A 20,744-nucleotide genomic window follows, 5' to 3' on the forward strand; every position below is an offset into this window, starting at 1 on the left:
ATTTAATAAGTAAAAACTTTTCAACTAATGTTCGTAAATATGATATTATTCTTTGTAATTATGAATTATTTTGAAAGTGTAACCGGAAATGGTAGTAGTAGTAGTAGTGTTCCTGCCTGACGTTTCGACGTTCTGTACGTTTTTACGTCAACGTAACGGATCTATGACAGAAGCCAGCCGTGAGGTAGTGGTCCCGAAACATGTCGCTTATGCTCTGGTTTGACATGCTGAATATGACCGGGGATGGGAATCTCCCTGCCGCCTAAATCAGCGATTTACTCCATTGCAGCGAGCCAACTGGAGCTTTAAAAGAAACAGAGACAGTCGGGCTCTTTATTTATTCAAGAGAAGATGGCGGAGTTTTCGCCCGTCTTGCCGATGCGGGATGGAGGAGGACGATTTGGCCAACCCATCTTCCCTCGGTCCAGGTCCGGCTCCGAGTCAGAGAGCGAACTGTCCCAGAGCCTGGCCCGAACTAAGATCCGCTCGTACGGAAGCACGGCTAGCGTGACAGCCTCTCTGGGAGAGAAATTCATAGAGCATCGGGTTACAGACAGTGACACCCTGCAAGGGATTGCTCTCAAATACGGAGTTACGGTAAGGTTTCCACACACCCGCTGCGATGCTTTGTGCTCTGATGTTCACCTTGAAGAGAACAACATTGAAATCAGTGTCAATGCATTTGATTACCGCTCGCTGACAGATAAGAAGAGCAAGCCACAACATCACGCCTATTCTCTCTGTAATGTGGACATCACGTTTACTTTTAATTCATTCATCTTCAGGGATCTGTCCCCTTTAAAGTCAGTTCGTGGAGCAAAATAAACTTGAATCCAGAAATGTTACTTAAAGAGCCTTTGAGCACGCAGTGTTTGCATTAACCAGAGATCTTCAGAAATGTTGCTGAAGCATCTTACAGGAATACTGAAGGGGGATTTCATCCAACACATTAAGAGCACTTCTGTATTTCACTTCATCTCGTTAGAACAGGGGCCTTCTTCATAATTCAACTTTCATTTTTAGTGCCAGTGAAGTGAAAGTTGGTGAAAGTTCTCAGAGCCCACAATACATGCAATAGGATATGTTCTAAGGAGGTGGAGAATGGAGGCAGACCGCACTCAGAAGTCCCAGGTGTGCTCCTGCACACTGTATTCAAAGTCAAAGCAAAGTCCAGACTGATTGAAAGTGAAAGGTTTGCATGTGTACTTTGTCCAGCCAAGGCTGGATTAGCAACCAGGCAAAGTGGCACCTGCCCAGGGGCCTCAGTTCCTATTGGCCCCAAAAGCCCAACGTTCACTCTGGGATAATTGGTTGTCTGAAATTTGGTGAAATGCACATTTATTTGCGCCCATATGTACTAAAACAGGTTGTGCATTATTTAAATGGGGTCCATCAACAAACATCTCTCCCCGTCGACCCCAAACAGGTTAATCCAGCCAGTCCACCAGATTAATCCAGCCAGTCCACCAGATACTTTCCAGAGATTCTACTTTTTAAATAGATATTGCGTATTGGCCTGCCATGAGTCATTCACTGCTGATTCACTGGAGATTTCACCCTGAGCACAGCCACTAAATGGACATTTTAAAGCATTAATCTCCATTTAAAGACACACTTGCAGACGTTTCTCCATTCAGTGAATTTAGCATGCTTAAACAGCAGCTAATGGTAATAAGAAACTTTATTTGTAGAGCACTGTTTACACACACAAATGCAGCTCAAAGTACTTCATGACATGGAAATCACATGCACCAAGTAGCTCACATAAAAGGATGGAGTGACATAAAACAGATAGAAAATGAACGGAAAATGAGACTCACTATAGATTCAGTGAGTTTCAGTGGAGAGGATTTATCCCAAGATGCTGTCAAGACTATTTCGCGTTAGCTGAGAATGCATGTGTAATGTAAAAACCTAGTGCATTTGATTCATTTGTAAAGAATCAAAAGGGTTCAAAGTCTGACTCTCATGTCCATGTATTCATAGGAGTGGACATGGAAGGTGGGAGGTCAGTCATTGAGACGGTACGGTTTTAACCCTGTCGTGTTCTCTGTCACCCTGATATGCCAGATGGAGCAAATCAAGAGAGCCAACAAGCTGTTCAGCAATGACTGCATTTTCCTGAGGAACAGCCTCAACATCCCCGTGGTGTCTGAGAAGCGCTCCATATTTAATGGACTGTCTCTGGAGTCTCCTGATGGGGACGGTGAAGCAGCGTGCCAGGAGGCGGACACACCTTGCGTGGTGACGCAGGATATTGAGGGACCCTCGCCTCCCCCTTCCCCGCCCCCTGCGGACTCCAAACCCTCCCAGCCAGAGGAGCTGTCAGCCAAAGACTTCTTACACAGACTGGACTTGCAAATTAAACAGTCAAAGCAGGCGGCACGCAGGCTGAAAGAAGAGGAAGTAAGGTGAGGTGCTGAACTTCCCCCCTCAGCCAAACTGCTGCTTCTAGCCTGCGTGTGCACACTCTTTCAGACCAGACTGTGAACGCTCAGTAATTATCTCTCCCGCATCCAGTCAGATGGTGTTTATTCTGGGTGCGATGGCTGACTGGTGCCTCATTAAACTGATGGGTACCTGTCAGCAGCAAATGCTGATCCTGGTTCTTGGTTTGGTATTGGCCACTGGGGGATCATAAATGCTGGTCATTTTTTTCTGCCTGCCAAACTGTGGCATACACAGTGTTGATAGCAACCTTACAGGGGTTAGTAGATATACTTGTATGTTTGCTTTGATACTGTCCAGCATGTGTAGGTGTGCAGCGTCACTGTGTTGTCACCATTCACTCAGCCTCATTTGAGCTTAGCCTTGCAATACTTGCCGGACACGGGGTCCAGACTCTCATCCTTGAGCTCAGTAGGTGATTGTCAGAAGCCCCAATCTGCGGGTACAAGGAAGTGAAAGTGTTTTTTCAGGGGTGAGGTGGAAGACAGGAATCAGGGCCATTGCCTGTCTGCTGTACTAGTCAGCAGTCAGGTATTTAAGGAGGAGATTTGGCTCGCTGAAGCAGGCATGTCTTCCTGACACTGCATGTTGAGACAGAGAAGGCTGTCACGTCTGCTCAGCAGTGAGGTAGTAATGGACGCCTGGCATGCACCCATTCATAGAGAAACAGGCTTTGTTGGCACTATCAGGTTAGTCAGGATTGAGTCACGCTGCAGCAGTTTCGTCTTCAGATGTAGATTATGAGACAGTTATCCATGTTACTATAAATACACAGTGGGTACTATCTGTCAGTGTATCGAGAAATATTCTAAGAAGCATTCCATTGTTACGTCACCACTGACAGCACAACATCCGCTATTTGTTTTGTCATCACCCGACAGTAACTCTAGACCCGTGCTTTGTTTTATAAAGGCGCGAGGCCTGAGCAAATGGGCAAGCCAGAGTTTTAGATGTCTCTTTAAATGTTTGTCTTGCAGCTGAGGCAAAGCCCAGCTTCTGTCTGTGACTCCAGCCACATCAGAGGCTGGCCTGTGGAGCCGCAGTGTGTTTAGACAAACAGAGGCGTTCCACCCGGTCCCAGAGCAAACACAGGCCGCACGCCGCTTTGACATGGGACAAACCACAAACGCTCTTAAGATAAACTGGACTGAAGACTTCACTGATAGATATGTTTTCTTTAGAAGACCCTACATCTTCATATCATAGTTTGACATCAGCGTCAAGGAACTATGATATCACTATATTAATTTACATTTTTAAAGGTATAAAATGTAACATTTCTACATAAAAATGTTGAGAAGAAACTAGACCTGCAGCATGTATTTGTTGAGTTTTATATTTACATTACGCTAAATGTTTCCATCCATGTTCAAACACAGAGAAATCTGTGATTTTATTCGAGGTGATGATGCGTTTCATCTGGTCGCCTGTCAGTGGTGTCATATCCCTTCACTCCCTCTGGTCGCTCTGACTTCAGTGACAGTGGCTCCGGCCTCCACCAACCTCCTGTCTAATCCAAAAATGGGCAAAGAGGTGGAGCGTAGGTGGAGCAGAGGCAGCTGAACGAAGCCTGTTTGCTGAAACTTAAAGGCTAGCTGTCAATTAAAGCTGCCATGCTCAGAATTATACATGACTTTAAGCCTTAATATAATTTAAATGAGTGAGTTATATAATCTGTACAGCTGTCGCTTCAGACACTGAAACCATTTTTTCTACCAGGCTGTAAAGTTGGGCATATATGGGGGTCTATGGGGACTGACTTACTTTTGGATCCAGCCTCATGTGGCCAGGAAGTTGCTCCATCTCTGTTTCGTAATGCCATAATTCACAGATCCAAATGCAGCTGGTTGTTCCTCAGACCAAAGCTTTGCTCTTCATCAAATTTCATGTAAATCTGGATACAAGGTTTAAAGCATCATTTGCTTCAAACTGGTAATAAACAGCAGAATAATGTGGGATTGGACAAGTTTACCTTCTGCTCAACCCCTGCAAGAAATCAGTGGGCGCAGAGTCTGTTGGAACGATTCCCCGTGTCCATGAATGGCCTCTTGAAGACGCTGAGCAGTCATTAGCGAGTTCTTCATAGTTTGAAGGATTGATCCTGTCCTGCCTCAGGATGTTTTCTAGTCCAGAAGTGCATAAAAGAAAATCAATAGCATCATTCTTTTGGCGTCTTAACTTTACTGTTCTCTCTCCTCTCCTCATTTTTCCTGCTAAGTCATGGTGTAAAACCTCCCTTTCCATCCACTATTGATTCTGATCCTTCCATATTTCTTCCCCTCGTGAGGTGTAACCCTTGGCTGGACTGTTCTCTCGTCCCTCGTGGATAGTTTGGACATGAACAGCAGCTCTAAAGAAAATGTTCGTTCTTCTAATTGACGGAATTGGTGCACTTCTGAAGTAACTTTTCTGAAGAGAGCAGCCAATTAACAGCCAAAGTTGAACGTTAAGATTAAGCTCTGTGGCCAGGTGAGCCTTCAGCTGTGACAGAGAACAATACACTGCATGGTGAGCCTCATCCATTATTCACACACCTGGACGCTGCTCTGCAGATGGAGAAAGGGAGGGAAGGAGTTAAAGAGCTTGTGTGTGTGTGTGTGTGTGTGTGTGTGTGTGTGTGTGTGTGTGTGTGTGCAGTCATGTTAAAATGTGTGTCCACTGTGGATTTCCCAGAAAATTAAAGGTGTTCTTTTTCTTACTTGCAGGAGCAACGAGGAGGACTACACAGCCCCCACGACGTCATATCAGGAGATATAAAGGACCAGTCTGTTTACCTGAAGCCCTCTCTCAGACGCGCACACACACACACACACACACGCTCACACACACACAAACAACCTCATGGCTTTTTTTTCCCTTGTTACCTTTTTGCTTTTACCAAACCGCGTTGAGCAAGTGTCATGTTTGCCTTTTATTTATTGATATGCAATTCTGATGATGTATATGATTGTTACCGTTTTGTACAGTTTTACAGGGAGACTTAACAGCACAGGGGAGCGTCCGATATCGACGGCATCGCACCGTGCGCTCATCGTACGCTTCTGACGCTGCTGTACAGATCCCACCTGCTGCATATGTCCACATGCACTCATACACACAGCGCTAAGCAATGCCAGACGGATTAGCTTGTTGGACTTGCTAACCGCTTCTGATGTTCTAAATCCCCTCCTAGAATAGTATCATTGGAAAGTATATTCAGGCCTTCCTCATCAGTGTTTACCCCGTACGAGCACACCACGAACAGAAGCAGTGGATGGACTCAAGCCTTCGAACACATTCGATTTGCCTCATAGAAGCTTTTTTTCTTTCGGGACAGAAGGGACTGCTCTATTTTTGAGGCGTGAATGCATTATTTATGTGTGTGGAGAACTGTCTTATTACAGCTGTTTTATTGTGATTTGAAATTCTCTTTCTTTCTTTTTGTTGTCGCGGCGGGATGTGAGAATAAATATGTATTTAAACCAAACACAAAGATCTCTAAGGGCTTTCCTGACGGTGCGGTTTCTTCTTGGATGCCGGCTTCAGTGCTGCTTCATTGGCACAGTTAAAGCACACAGATAAAGAAAAGGCAATGCTTTAATTGCTTTTAAACTTTAGGAAAAAATCACAAATATTTACATTTAAAAATACTTATCTTCTGTCTCTACAGAGATGGAAATGTTGAACTCACAGAGACATGCAGAGAGAACTGATGATACAGACACGGCCCCCTAGTGGGCCCCAGAAGAATTACAGCAGAGTGGAACAGAGGAGCACGGAGGGCACTGACATGATACACAACAAATATATTTTTTGGTAGAATAAAAAGCAAGAATACATTGAGATATTACATAAACACCAGAAAAAAAGAAATAAAATAGGCTAAGACGTGTTACACAGAATGAGTACAGTTCGATATATGTTGCAAAGAAATGTACTGGGGACAGCAGTCGATGATGAAGGTACAGCGTCATACTCTCATAACATTCATTTCCCACAGGAGTCAGGTTGGAGTAAATGCTAGCTTTTAGTTGGACGTGAGTCGGTTACATAAAATACTTTTGATTTCTCTCTCAATAATATTCTAGTGATTATTACTCTGCAATCTTGGCGTGCAAATATGATTAGGTAGCTGTAAGGAGTAATTTTACTGTTTTGTGGATGTTTTATTAAATCCCTTCTCTGCATTTTGGGAATGTCTGAGAGGGTGAAAGTTCCCCTAAGCAGGTAGTTTTGAATACACAGTATATATTTTACCATGCCACGGGAAATAACTGTAAGTCATCGTGGTTTTGTTGATCCTGGTGTCAGATTCAGTCCTGTGTTTTAGGCTGGTTGGAGGATGGGCGAGGGCGTTTTACAGGCTGCTGTAGATCCTCTTGATGGTGTCGCCTTCGTCCTTGGCGATGATGCCCTTCTCGATGTAAGAGTCCACCTGCTGGTCCATGAAGTCCTTCAGCTTGGACAGGTCATAATCTGGAAAGACAGACCCAGCGAATCAAAGAGGGGGATCATGAGGCTGCGGCGGTTGGCGCCATAGATCAGACATTAAACTCCTGAAGCACGGTCTTCTTAAGGCGGCACACCCAAACAAGCTATAATCTGGTAGTTCATTATCAAGTAGGATTAAGGTCAAAGTTAGCATGTCTGGAGTTAAGAAGATACCACATGAAATAAGAAGGCCAAAAGATCACAGAGAGAAGCCGAATTGGAAACTTGGTACCATGAAATGATTCCTAGTTTGGAATCAGTTTCAGCAACAAACCAGGTTCCCTCAAACACTAATAAAGCTTGCTACACCTTTTTTTTGAACCACCATTCGTATTCACCTTGCTCTAGACAAGCTGCTATCATTTAACGCAGCGCCATAAGGCCGTGGCAGGATGTGGCTATATTTAGAGATGAACACTAACTCTGTATTATCCATCATGGTAACAAATGAGTTTCAGAGAGCAAGCAAACAGCTGCCGCACCACTTCTCCCTGCTCCCAGTGACTCTGAGTGAAGGGGGAACAGAAGGACAGAGGACAGCCAAGAAGTCTCACAACAACTTCTGCGCCTTCCTAATGACATTCCTAGCATAAGCAATTTATTGCACCACTTTGAGATACAGTTGCTTTGCCGATGACAAACATGACGTGCGCGAGGGATTAGCAGAATGTGATTAGAGACAGCGCCGCTCCTCTCAATCTTGGCTGTGAGGAGCCAAGAGGCAGAACCAGGATGTTGCCTCTACGTCCATCTGCTCCTCTGGCTAATCTGTGTAGTGTGTGGGCGTACACACACACACACACACACACACACACACACACGCATGCACCACACATTTACACACACACACAGAGTCTGCTGAGATTGTCCTAATGGGTGCTTCTGGCAGAGTAAACACAATAAATGGCCCGTCGCTCTCTCTGTTTCTATGACACTGCTTTTTGGTTGAAAGGGCTTTTGTTCTCCTCCAGCTGTACTGTCTCCGAACAGAGAGGGAAAATATAGCGAGACAGAGGATGAGAGCAGTTTAATGTGGTGAATAAGGTGTGCTGGAAAATGAGTTCCTGATGGTGTCTCATTTTACCTACTGAGAGGCCCGCTATGGGAAAATTGGGTGATTTTTGGAGGCACATTTTGACTCTCAGTGTGTGTTCAGTCTGAGCTGGTCTGCTCTGACACCATTATCTGTCTGTCTCCTCTGCCCAGATCACTGACAGGCAGGCGGCGAGGCCCCTGTTGTCCCAGACAACCACAGCGCACACTAGAATGCTAATGAAGTGTCCCATATGGAGCCAGGTCGGAGATGAGCACCGAACAAAACTTCCCCGCTGCTTCGGCCCCTCTGCTCCGGACTATAAGCTCAGTGTCAGTTTTTTTTTTTTTTTTTTTTTTTAACTTTCTTTCTTCTGTGGTTAAGATGCGCTCAAGAATCTAGGTCAAACTTTGTTTTTCATCTGTGACGTCTCTGTCTTTGAGCTGTTTTTCTAGCTCGCCAGCGGCTGAATCACCTATTGATTGGCTCGGATCAGGCCGTAAATATAAATCTCACTCAGCTGGAACTTTTGTTTTTTCGTCCGAGATGTCCCGCTGAGATGATCTCCAGCCGACGGATGGCCTGAATAGTGAGAACTCATTAACATTTCATTCTCCGCTGCTTAATTAAGCACCACTGGGCATTGATTTTACACTGCGGAGAGTCCAACAGCAGGCTTCTCCTGTTAGACCAGCGCACTGTTGTGTGTGAAGCTACAACAGTTTTCACAGCTCTGCAGACTGCTGCCGTTTCTGGGTCACATGCTGCCTCTTAATGAATGGTGACAGCTACAGTGTGGCTAAGGCAGCAAATTTAAATACACACTCACAAATGCTATAAATCTCAAGGCGTGAGTCGACACTGATGACAAAGACGTGATGGTCTTTTTATGGCTAATTTATGGCGTTGTTGTGATAGAAGTGCTAATTATGCACCAGGGCACGCACACATACACCGTAACTGCTGAGGAACAGGTAGGAGCGAATAAATGAATGGACCTTTGTCTCTGAACAAGGAAGCTGTATCAGGAGTAATTAGGACAGACTCATCAAGAATTATGCATATTCATGAGATCTGGAGTGAAGCATCCATCCCGTGTATCCCACACTCATTTTAATTGCAAATTGGGGCTAACAAAGAAGGCTTCAAATTTTCTGTGCGTCGCCTCGGACCTGTCTGTGACCCACGACAGTGAAGTGAGCAGACGAGGCTCTTAAAACTCAGGAAAGATCAGTCCAGGCTGAGTGGTTCTAAAGGAAACGGTAGCGTATCCACGGGCAGAGTGGGCTTTCTGCAGGCACACCAGATTTAGGTCTGTAGCTGCTTTCTGTTAACTTTCTCACCATCTTTGCCTTCTTCTTTGCTGTGCTTCTTCAGCCACTCAATGTTCTTCCTGATGGCCTCCAGATAAGTCTCCGACTTGCCGGGATGATCTGATAAGAGAAGGAGAAAATGAAGAAAAGGAGACATGAAAATCTTCCCCTTTAATCTATTAGAAAGTGGAAAAATAATTGAATTTGTCCCTACTGATTCTGTCGTATATTAGCACTCAGAGGAGCCTAGTTTCCACTAAAGAGTAAGTCACTGCTATCTTAGACCTATCAATTATTTACACCCCATAATTTCCCTCAAGCCAAATCTTTTAAATTTCAGTAGCAATGAGAACATGCTGGCAGCTCAGCTTGTACTTTCACATTAAGTTAGTGGCACAATAAGACATGTTTTTTCTGGTCTAGAAAAGACCTGTTCAGTGTGGAGACATGGTTGATTCAGTATGTACAACCCTGACTGCAAAAAGGTTTGGATGCTGTGCTGACGAATGCTCCAGAAACACCTGTTTGGATCGTTCCACAGGTAATCAGGTTGATTGGTAACAGGTGATAGCATCATGATTGGGTATGAAAGGGGAATCCTGGAAAGGCTCAGATGTCCACAAGCAAGGACGGTGCGAGCTTCACTGCTTTGTGAACACATGATTGTATGAAGTGGATCACCACATGGGCTCAGAGGGGTTGTATACAATATCTGCAGTTTTAGATTTAATTGATATTCACCATTAATCAAGATCAGACTATTGCTTAACCACAGATTAAATTTGGATTGCAATGCACGCCCTTAAAGGTTTTCCACAAATATTTTTGATGCAACTCAGTGCAGCGTGTTGACATACAGATAATACAGAGTTCAGTTGACGTTACTCAGGATTTACTTCATTTCCGGCTGAAATAAATTTCCTGGTTGTAATCCTGCTCTATATTTCATTTTGCTTTCCTTTTTTTTATGCGTGTCTCTCTCTCTCTCTGTGTGTGTGAGAGTGTGTTTGTGTATGTGCGTGTGCATTAGACTGATAGAGTGCTGTGTTCAGGGACAGAGAACAGCGGCAGCTGTGACAAGCTTTTCTATGAGTGTTATTGGACTGGCCTAGATCAGGGACAAGCAGGGACTTAACTATGATTGGCCCAGACTACGCAGTGCTGCCCATTTCCTGTCAGCCCTGTCGAGGGCAAACAAAAGGTCTGAAAGTATCTCGACCAGTACTCTCAAACTAATTTTAAAGATCTTTCACTGAGGCAGAGCGAAGAAGATGTTTTTGCGCCATTGAACTGATGTGGTTAGAATTTGCCATATTTGAGAATATTGCATTTATTTGAGACATTGGACAGAAAACCAAACAATAAGACCATAATGGAAAAAACATAAATAAAACAAAAATAAAAAAATAAAAAATGAGCCGAGCAATTTACACGAGGGGCAAAACTGTATGAATTACTTTAGAAAACTATGACTATCACTAAACAAGCAGCTATTCGTGTGTCCTCTGGTCACTGGGACTGTGTAGTGGACTGACTGGTCTCAGTGGATGGCTGCTCCTCCTTGGTTGAGTCTTTCAGGTTCTCGTAATCCCTCTGCATCTTGGCGGCCTCGGCCTTGGTGTTGTCATCCTCGTCCAAGTTTTTTCCTACAGCAAAGAGCACTAAAAATTACTGCTCAGCTGCTGGTAGAGATACTGAAGATAGTATTGCAACATTTTGGGAAATATGCTTACTCACTTTCTGGCAGAGACTAATGAACGGCTTATACATTTTTTCTTTCATATGTGCAAAGACTGAAATGTAAGGCTGACAGTCAGCTGTTTTGGTCTGGAGGGTAGCGGCCAGACTATCTCTTGGCTAGGAGCAGTCATTTCCTAGATTCTGTTGCCTGATTTGCCCCCCCCACCCCCTTTAGATGTGCTGGTACATGGATCTTCCGACAAAGCCAGACTAGCTGTTTGCCCCCTGTTATCAGGCTAAGCTAAGCTAATTGGCTGCTGGCTGTAGCAGATTTGAAAGTGGTTTTGACCTGCTCATCGAACACGGCCAGAAAGCTTATAAGCATATATCCCAACCTGTTCCTTTAAAGGTAAATTTAACCTCCCAGAACCTATATTTACTTGCAAATGATTTGTTTTTGTACAGGTTTTGTCCCATATCTTTCAAGGTCATGACTTTAAAAGGTGTATAACTTAAAAAATGTAGGTACAAATATGATTAAACCATATTTAACCAAAAGAGAGAGACAGAGCCTTTACTTGCACAGTTCCACCTTTGCAGCTCTGCATTGCCTAATATACCGCTTACATCTGACCATGTCTAATTCAAGTAACTGATTTAATTGATGAGCAGAGGATGACTTTTGAGGCTCGTTACCATTGGGTCCGGTGAAGTCAGGAGGTCCGAGGGACTTTCCCAGCTTGTTCTTGGTCTGCATGGCTATCATAGCATCCAGGTTCTCTGCAGTGGGTGAAACAGACCAAACATTTACTTTAGATTTGATTAGCCTTGTGTCGTCAGTTCCCTCTACAGATGATGAATGGAAACCTCTTAACCATTTGAAAGTCCAACGCTGTTCCTGTGTGACTCAGAGGGTGATTAGCATTAGAAAGGCGTGCCATCTAATTAACGAAAAGGAGGTTCAGGAGCATGACGATGGCAAAAAAATAAATCTTGTTTTTTCCATGGTCATTTTCAAGAAGTTTTTTTATGCTGTAGGCTGACCATAGGAAAAAATGCTAAGTTATTTACACATATAGTTATATTTACAGTGGGTGACGCCTTCACAGCAAGATTAGAGATCCCAAACCAGCCTGGATTGACACAAACAGATCATACGCTTCAAAGAAGTAACAGCTGATCCTGGTTTAACAAATGGGTAAACATTATGTTCAACAAATAGAGGAAGCAGATGTTCTGGAGATACACACACACACACCTTAGGGATCAGCTGAAATGTCATAATCTATATCACTTTACTTCCCCCTGCTTAGCTTTTAAAAGCACTATTTAAATGTTTGATACATGCTTTATAACACACTATAGTGTAGTTGTCCATAGCTCTAAGGACAAATGTGTATGATTTTACACCTATTTGGCAACAGTTTCTCAGATGATGACATATTTTATATCATTACAAGTGTGTTTAACTATATTGTCATTAATGATCTGTTTATACACTTATGGGTGCCTCACAAGAGGAGTTATAAATGTTTGTCTACATATGCTAATGCTTGTAAATGCTAAAGAAGGGGACTTCAAATGAAGTTTTACCCAAGTTACACGAGCTAATATATGCCCAAGACACACTGTGCACAGTCCCAAACTGTGATAAAATATGTGAAAACTGTGAAAATATGTGATATGTGACTAAAGATAGAACGTAAGTCCAGAACATACGGGAGGTTTGCCTGCTGACAGAATATTAGATATATGGAAAGGAGGACACGAGGACAACAAAGAGATGAGATACGATTCAGCAGAGTAACCGAGCATCAGGGAGCCTTACGACTTCCTCTCTCATCTGCATTCACTCCGGCCTCCTTTCACTTCTTATCGTCTGAACATCTCGCTTTGCCTTGCACTTTCTGTGAATTCAAGCTGCCTCCACCCACCTGTAGCAGAGTGGAGGTCCATTATTTCATCCGCTCCATCTGCCCACACACACACACTCTCATGTGCACACACACACACTTCCTTTCCTCTCTCTCTCTCTCTCTCTCTCTATCTGTCTGCATCAGCTTCGGGCAGATTAGCATTGATTGACAGCTGTGTTTATTCAGTTGTGTACCTGGGTGACTCATCGGAGCATCACCGCCAGTTGGGGGGGGGGATTAACATAACATGTTGCTAGGTGATGGTGGGATTCCTTCCTCTTGTCTCCTGACAACCTATACTACATAAAGCCAGAGTGGTTGCCAAGGACAGTCACATCTTGTGTAGCACTGTATGCCTGTTTTGTTCTGGTGTGTAACGTCAGCACTGGTCATTTGCTCTGCTCTAAGGGATAACAATGGCCAGCTGCTGCCAGGGGTCATCTGAAGGAGTATTGATTAATCCCTCTCCAGCCCACATAAGTCAGCCTTAGTTATAACACTTGATCGCGTGGGACACACACATTGTGAACATATTTTTGATCTGAATTGACTGAAACAATTAGCTGACAAACGGAGTAGTCAACGGACAGAAAATTAACTGGTAATTTTTTCTAATATAAATCTCTCTTCTCTTGGGACTGCTGGATTGAAAAAACAAGCAATTTGAGGACACGATCCTGGGCTCTGCAAACCTCTGACGGCCATTTTTCACAATTCCAATGTGAAATGACTGGAAAGTTAATGAAAAACATTGATTCATCGACACATTAATCAATAATGACAATAATCTTGCGAGACCTGATTTCAAAGCGCAGCTACATGTGAGAAATCGCTTCCACTGTTTGTGTCTGGCACTGAATGTCGTCTGAACAGAGAGAGAGATGTCGGGTCTGGGGTCTCCTGAGGCTCACACAGAGAGATGACAGCTGTCCCTTACAGGTGGCTGACCTTCTCACTGGCCGCTGATGTGATGACAAGCCTTAAAGTCTGGGCTGGTTATATAGGGTGCCCCTGACACTAATCTGTCTGTGCAGGCTTCACACTCCAGTGCACCCACTGACAGGGAATATTGGCTCGACTGAACACGCATAGAACGCAGGGAAACACACATATAATGTGAAGAGACGTAGAAATGCGTGTGTGCTAGTCGGCTAATGCAATAGATGGATTGAAACTTAAAATCTTTCATCCTCTTGCTGCTGCTCAACATGGTCAGAATCAACATCACAGTATTATATATGTATTATATGATGTAAGGTGGCAAATGTATACAAAATGACACAAAATAAGATAAAAAATGGTCTTCAAAGCAATCGGCTGTGTTCCACTGTAATGCAGTACATCAGCAAAACTCTTGAAACAAAAACCTCAATGACTCCTTTTGTTACTTTAGTCAAAATTGGCTGGGACTTGTTACTTTAGACAACGGCACATCTGAACATGATCCCACAGGGAGTAGATACAATAATTTGATAGAATAATTTTAAATCAAGGTGGACAACACTAGCTTTTATGACTTTTTATGGGACTTTTTCCTGGATGTTTCACACATTTAAAGACCGTGAAGTATGCTTGAAAGGTTTGGAAAAAGCTTAAACTGAACTTGGTTTAAATGCTAACAGTCGACATGAAGCGAGACCTTCAAGGACTGTAGAACCTGTTGTATAACTCTACGCCTCACGTTCTGGCACTGAATGTACCAGACTGCAGATAAACTGCTTATTTAAATATTGCTTTTATCTTACTCCTTCATTTATTTCCATAGTAAAATCAAACCGTTAAAAACACAACACAAAAGGAAAGAAGCAAATTGTGCAGGTCATAGTTAGAAAACCCCTTGAGCAATATGCACTATAAGCAAATATAGAAGTCCTAAAACTCCTTGCTGTGTTGTGTCTTACCCAGATAGGACACTCCCTCCTCGGGCGTGATGGTGCCGTACTTGACCATCATCTTCACAAAGTCAATCAGCGTCTTCATGATGGTGATCAGGGTCTCTCTCTCCTGGATGTCTTGTTCTGCAGGAGCAAAGCAGAGGACAAACTCAGAACCAGCGTCTAGCATCAGCGTTTCGTTAATGCTCATTGGTTGTCAAGGCGTTAATGCTACCACATGGTGTTTGACTGTGGGGGCCATGATGATGGGATTATGAGCAATTAGTTGTGTGTGTTTGTGTGTGTGTGTGTGTGTGTGTATGTGTGTGTGTTTCATGCGCACTTCCTAGGAGGATGTATGGTTGAAAGAAAGGTGAACAAACTAAGCACAGGCTCATCCTTGAGAAAAATATTGCCATGGATCTGAAGAACTCGTATCTTTGGATGCAGTGAAGCGGTGATGTAAAATGTCACGGCGACCCCGGCGTGCGCTGGAGTTCTTACCGGAGTCGAGGCTCCTGAGCAGGCGGTAGAAGTTCGGGAAGTACTGCAGGTCCTGGAGGCCGTCTTCTGGGCTCACCTCGTTGCCCTCCTCAGCGTCTCTGTCCCAGGTGTTGTCAGCCACGTCGCCGCCCTCTTCTTCTGCATCCCTGTCCATCTCGTCCTCAGTCTCATCATCATCTTCTCCCTCGTCCTCCTCGTCGTCCTTGTAGCGGCGTCTGGGAGGCTCCCATGTGTCCTGGAAAAGCCATTTTTTTTGGTTGTTGTCATTCTCATCCTTATTGTTGTTACTGTTCTCATCATTTCTTTACAGGTTTTACCATGTTTGTGTCTGAACCCTGGTCGTCCTGCTCTCCCCTGGTTTCTTGGTCGTTGCTGTCAACGTCCTCAATCTCATTGTTCTTGGCGTTTTTAGTGATGAGATCCTGGAGAGCTTCGGCCACCTGGTACTCCAGAGTATCTGCCTGGCTATCTGTGATCTACAGAGAGACAAGGAGACAGACGGAGAACAATTATGCATGTTAGCAAATGTGCTGCGAAATGTGGTGGAACAGAACAACCCGTGCTGACGATGAACCTCCGTGTATCACATATATCGATCACTGTCACTGAAAAATCCATCTCAGGGAGCAATTTGGGGACTGCACAGCGACTTATTGAGTGTCAAAAAACCAATTCACAACCAGAACAAAGCACAATTCACACATCTCTTTGTCTCCTGGTGGGGAAGCGGGAACTGCAGAGAGAGCAATCCTGTTGAGAAAATGTCATGCTGCATGCTGGGTCCAACGGCACATGAGAGTACAAGCTCACAACCCACCAGCCCCAGTTTGAGCAGCTTGGAGATGATCCTGTCGAACACCCCTCTGTCGTCCTCCTCATAGATCTTGTTTGCGATCTTCTGCACGATGTCTTCAGCTGTCAGCGGAGTGCCGTCGACCTGACGGAAGCTCTCTGGGTCATCTAAAAGGAGACAACACACGTGTTGACATTTTTTTTAAAGCTTTCTGAACACGCTGTTAGCTGTGCAACATATAAAGCGGGTGTTTCTACTTTAGTTTTTGATCTTTTTTCAGCTTTTGTAGAAGGTTTCAAGCTTGTTTTCTCTGCTCTTTACTGTGCTCTATCTGCCTTTTTCTCTTCAATTCCTAACTCTCTATTGTAACATAAATAAAGCCTCTCTCACATTTGGCGGAAAAAGATTTGCCACTAATAAATCCTCTTCTCATATTCCACACATCTATATCTGCAGTATTGAATAAGAAAAGTGCAATTGTTCCAGCTTGACTCTTACATAACGGTCCCTGATGCTCCCAAAGGTCCACACACAATAAAAATAAGCAGTGCCGGAATACTTTTGCCTGTATTGGCGGCTTGAATCATCAGTGATGTGCTTTACCTCCACGCTCTGGGCTTATTTCTGTCTCACTCTTGGAAACAAGAAATGAAATCTAGCTGCGCTTGCCAAATTTAGACGTAGCGTAACCCGACGAGCTGCTTGTCATTGCCGGGCCGACCCAGCGATCGATGAAGCGTAGCACTCAGCGCTTTGTGTCTGAGTCACCTCACCTCAGAGCCTCTGCTTTATGCTGATAATTGGATATCAGATTGCATGCGTATGCAGCGAAATGTGTGCTGATCTGAAGAGAACTATGGAGGCGAAATAATCTACGCAGATATCAGCAAATGATGGCGGAAAATGTCTTTTGAGTGTGATTTCTAAAGCTAGATCAGTCAGAAATATTTGGTATTTCTCTTTATTATAATATGAGATGCAGATGAGGTAGTGGTGGCCTGTGTTTATGAGAAAAATCCAGTCTCCTGTGAATAGATAAAAGAAGAAGCCAGTGCAGTAGTGAGGGCCGGCTTTCATGGCTGCAGTGTCTGACAGGACGAGGATAATCTTTCTCACTGGCGAGCACGTGTTCTGTCTTTGACTCTTTCTATCTGTCTCTGCTTATCCCCATCACATGCACGTGTTTTCTCTGCCTCCTCTTCCTTAAAATGTCTGCCTGCTGGCCTGCCAGTGACAGACAGAAGCACGCGGCGTGAGGCCTGCCCTTGGCGACGGGGGCAAAGGTCGCCCGAGCAGAAGGACACGCACCCAGCGCGGCGGTGAGCAGCACTGCTCCCTTACAAACAGGACGGAGCCTGTTGGAACGAGGTGCATGGTGACAGGTGTGCGTACCCTGGTATTTGCCGTTGTCCATCCCGTTCTTGGTGGAGTCGTAGTCCTCAGCCAGGCGCCGGCTCTTGGTGGAGTCTGACTCATCTGGAACGTACTGGTCCTCGTTCTTAAGTGGCACGTCGGTGGCCTCCTTTGGTTTCTGGCCATCTGCCAGTGACTTCAGCACAGTTAAGTCATCCAGGTCCTGCTGTGTCTCTGTGTCCTTGGAGGCAGTGGGACGCCTGCTCTCTGAAAGGCAGCAGAGACAGAATGAGCCAACCGGAGAAAAAGGCGAACTCCTCTCACATTATTGTGCTTCCCAGTTCAGATGAAGCCTGTTTTACTGGAAGCGCTGCACCACAAACTCACTCAGGAGCCGGAAATGAAGTCTTTAATTGATTGGCAATAAGGTTTCCTCTTACCAGCTGACTGGACCGCGGCCTTCACACTGTCCGCCTCAGCAATCTGGGGAAATGACGAACAAACAAATAATTTCCACTCAGGATATAAACTCTGATTAATAATATTTACTGGGCTGATACTTGTTTAACAAGTGACCATAAAGCCTGTTTGGCCGGATATTGGATGGGAAAATTAGCTGTGGGACATGGAGAAAGAGGGCTTACCTGCTCTTGTAGTGGTCTTTCTTCTGTTAACTGTCTATTGTACACAGTTTTATCTGCAGAACAGAAACAAAATGCATGTAATTACTAAACTGGTGGCTCAAAGAAGACTTTATTATGAAATTACAAATGCACATTACACATAGATAAACAGACGTTTTGACAAATCTCAGATAAGATGATGTAAGTCTATTAAGAAGTCATTTTTTTTAAACTTTGATTTATTGAATAGTTGTTTTTGTTGTCGTTTTCATACATTTTCTGCTTTCAGACTTATACGGGATCGTTCCTGCTTTCCCAACTCACCAAAGGCAGAGGCAGAGCTTAATCGGATTATCAAACAAAAGATTAAACTGCGGCGAAAATAGACCACAAGCGGCCATAACATGCGACCAGGCGTCGTTCAAAACCCCACCAGCCCGTCTCTGCTGAGCTGGAGCTCAACTTTAAAGGCACTGTTCATTTACAATGGTTAGTCAGTCAGGAGGCTGAAAGCTGAATGTAAATTGGGGTATAGGAAAACATGATAAAAGCTGTACAAAGATGAACAGAAATTGATAAGAAATTCAAATAATAATCTTTTAACATGGACTGCAGAAGGTGTGCAGCGTGGTGGCCAAATTTAGTTTAAATCTCTAAAGATATTCCTATTTTTTGTAAATGTTTTAAGGACGATCAATAATGAGTTAACCAAAACCTTGTAGTATTTTCTATTTTTAAATTTCAGGTGCCATGTGTGCTGACTAGAGTTTTACGACCCTACTGCACTTTGCGGTGTTTTTATTTCTAATTTCTCAACACAGAAACAGTTTTCTCTCACATTTCTACAGTTTTCTTGCACATTTGCTTTACAGCACAAGGCTACTACAATACACCTTTATTGCCCGGTTGGAGGCGATGCCGAACTCACCATCCGCTGAGGCTGTAGGTGTGGGGAAGGCAGATATCTGGCTCACTACATTCAGGGCTAGAAGCTGGAAAAGGACGAAAAGGCCAACGGATTTTGACGCCATCCTGAAATACGCCGCCTCGGATCGTCCAGGAGGAAGATATATCCCGGCTGTCTTGCCCTCCCCCTGAAGAGAAGTGCTGAATGGGTGGACAGCTCCGCTCCTGCTCCGTCCGGTCAATGGTGCTGAAACTGCCGCGGAGGATGCGCCCCGGGTACCCGCTCTGTCAGACGCACCGGGCGGGGAGGGGCTGGCCAAATCTCCGCTGTGCACTGGAGCTGTTGACGAGCCGCGGTGCTGAAACCAGGTCACCTCTCTATAATTATAACCAGATAAGCAGGGAGGCTCTTCAAGCCCCGTGTGAGCTACAGCATCATCTGCCGAAGCTGTAATAGAGCCTACTACAAGACCTGCCTTCTCATGTCTTTACAGAGGAGGGGGAGGAGAAGGGGGAGGAAGAGGAGGAGAACACTGCAAGAAGTGTCCATCTTGCCAAGACTTTTCAGCTGGTGTTTCAGCTGCTGCTGAACTGTAGCTTTATCACTGATGATCAGGGGGAAACAATAAAGCAATTATGTCATTTCACGTATTTGCAGTGCCAAAAGATTTAAAACTCACTTTAGTTTTTTGGTTTTTTTTCTTGAAATAAGTTGTTTCTCTGAACACTGGAGGAGCGTTTTTACGCATCATTCAACATCTTTTTTCGCAGGAGAAAACCCAGAGAAACAAGTAAGGCTGCACATGTAATAAGCCGCATTTAGTTTACCTCATTTGCTCAATTCTTAACCCACAACGATGCAAAGTGCACACGAGGGTTCAATACTTTGCGCAGCGTTTGAGCTGAAAATCCGCCCATTCCGTGCGTCACACACAACCTGCGTCATGGTCGTAGATCTTCCACTGGCCGGTCAATAGCAACCGTTATTAAAACGGCAAACAATCAGACACATCAACAAAGGGGGAGATATATTAGGCCACTTTTATGACCACTTTGCTTTCATAAGCCCAGCGCATTGCTAATTAGATGCAGGCTTACGTCTCTTATGGATGATTCAGGGGTCATTAGGTTCAGTTTCCAGCGGGCTGTTCAGTTCCCAAAGTGACGGTCCGGATGAAATGAAGTGGCTTAATTTCCCATGTTCTTTTTTAAGAATGAAAGCAGAGAGTGAAATGCTACAGCTATTAGAGCATGTCTTTAAATATGCTCTACTTGTTGAAAAACATGAAGTGAAATCAGGTGTCATCATGAAAAAGTTTGTGATCTACATGAAGGGCAGGTCACGTCCCTCCACAGCGGGCGGCTGTCCTTCGTAGCTTTAGGCCATATGATCTGGATGATGCAGCATGTTGTTGGTAATCCTCTGGTTTCTAAAAGCCTTATGTGTGAGATTAAAATGCACCCTGGTCAGTGATTTGACAGTTCTTCTCTCAGAGGAGTCATATCACTTCACACCGCCCATTTATTGGCCTTTATAAGAAGCAGTGAAGTGGGATGAACTCTTCACTTCGATTCTTCTCCTTTTGGCAGCAGAGTAAATGACTTTTAAGGCTGTTTGCTGCCAGTTGTTTCCCACACACCATGTAGGAGTGAACTTTTGTTGGCTTTCACCCTGTTTAGATTTGGTACCACTGTTGGCTGGCTGTGAGCCATTAGTGATCTCTCTCTCTCTCTCTCTCTCTCTCTCTCTCTCTCTCTCTCTCTCTCTCTGTGTGTGTGTGTGTGTGTGTGTGTGTGTGTGTTTGTGTGTCCTCACAGTGCAGCTTGCTGT

At 44.3% G+C, this 20,744-nt stretch overlaps 2 protein-coding genes across 2 annotated transcripts; one reads left to right on the forward strand and one right to left on the reverse strand.

The window, feature by feature from the left end:
• Positions 1–146: 146 nt before the first annotated feature.
• On the forward strand, positions 147–6,289 carry lysmd2 (LysM, putative peptidoglycan-binding, domain containing 2). The gene is made up of 3 exons (XM_076731692.1): positions 147–597; positions 2,071–2,411; positions 5,154–6,289. Exons 1-3 carry the CDS (start codon positions 352–354, stop codon positions 5,203–5,205), a joined length of 639 nt encoding a protein of 212 aa, XP_076587807.1. The 5' UTR covers positions 147–351; the 3' UTR covers positions 5,206–6,289.
• scg3 (secretogranin III) lies at positions 6,007–19,399 on the reverse strand. The gene is made up of 12 exons (XM_076731681.1): positions 18,936–19,399; positions 18,029–18,081; positions 17,825–17,867; positions 17,424–17,651; positions 16,056–16,198; positions 15,556–15,714; positions 15,239–15,473; positions 14,762–14,878; positions 11,641–11,724; positions 10,800–10,910; positions 9,295–9,384; positions 6,007–6,903 (listed from the first exon to the last, which is right to left on the reverse strand). The coding sequence occupies exons 1-12, from the start codon at positions 19,036–19,038 to the stop codon at positions 6,785–6,787; spliced, it is 1,485 nt and encodes a 494-aa protein (XP_076587796.1). The 5' UTR covers positions 19,039–19,399; the 3' UTR covers positions 6,007–6,784.
• Between the last annotated feature and the right edge of the window lie 1,345 nt (positions 19,400–20,744).

The sequence above is a fragment of the Chaetodon auriga genome, chromosome 1, assembly GCF_051107435.1.
Source record: "Chaetodon auriga isolate fChaAug3 chromosome 1, fChaAug3.hap1, whole genome shotgun sequence".
Classification (NCBI taxonomy): domain Eukaryota; kingdom Metazoa; phylum Chordata; class Actinopteri; order Chaetodontiformes; family Chaetodontidae; genus Chaetodon; species Chaetodon auriga.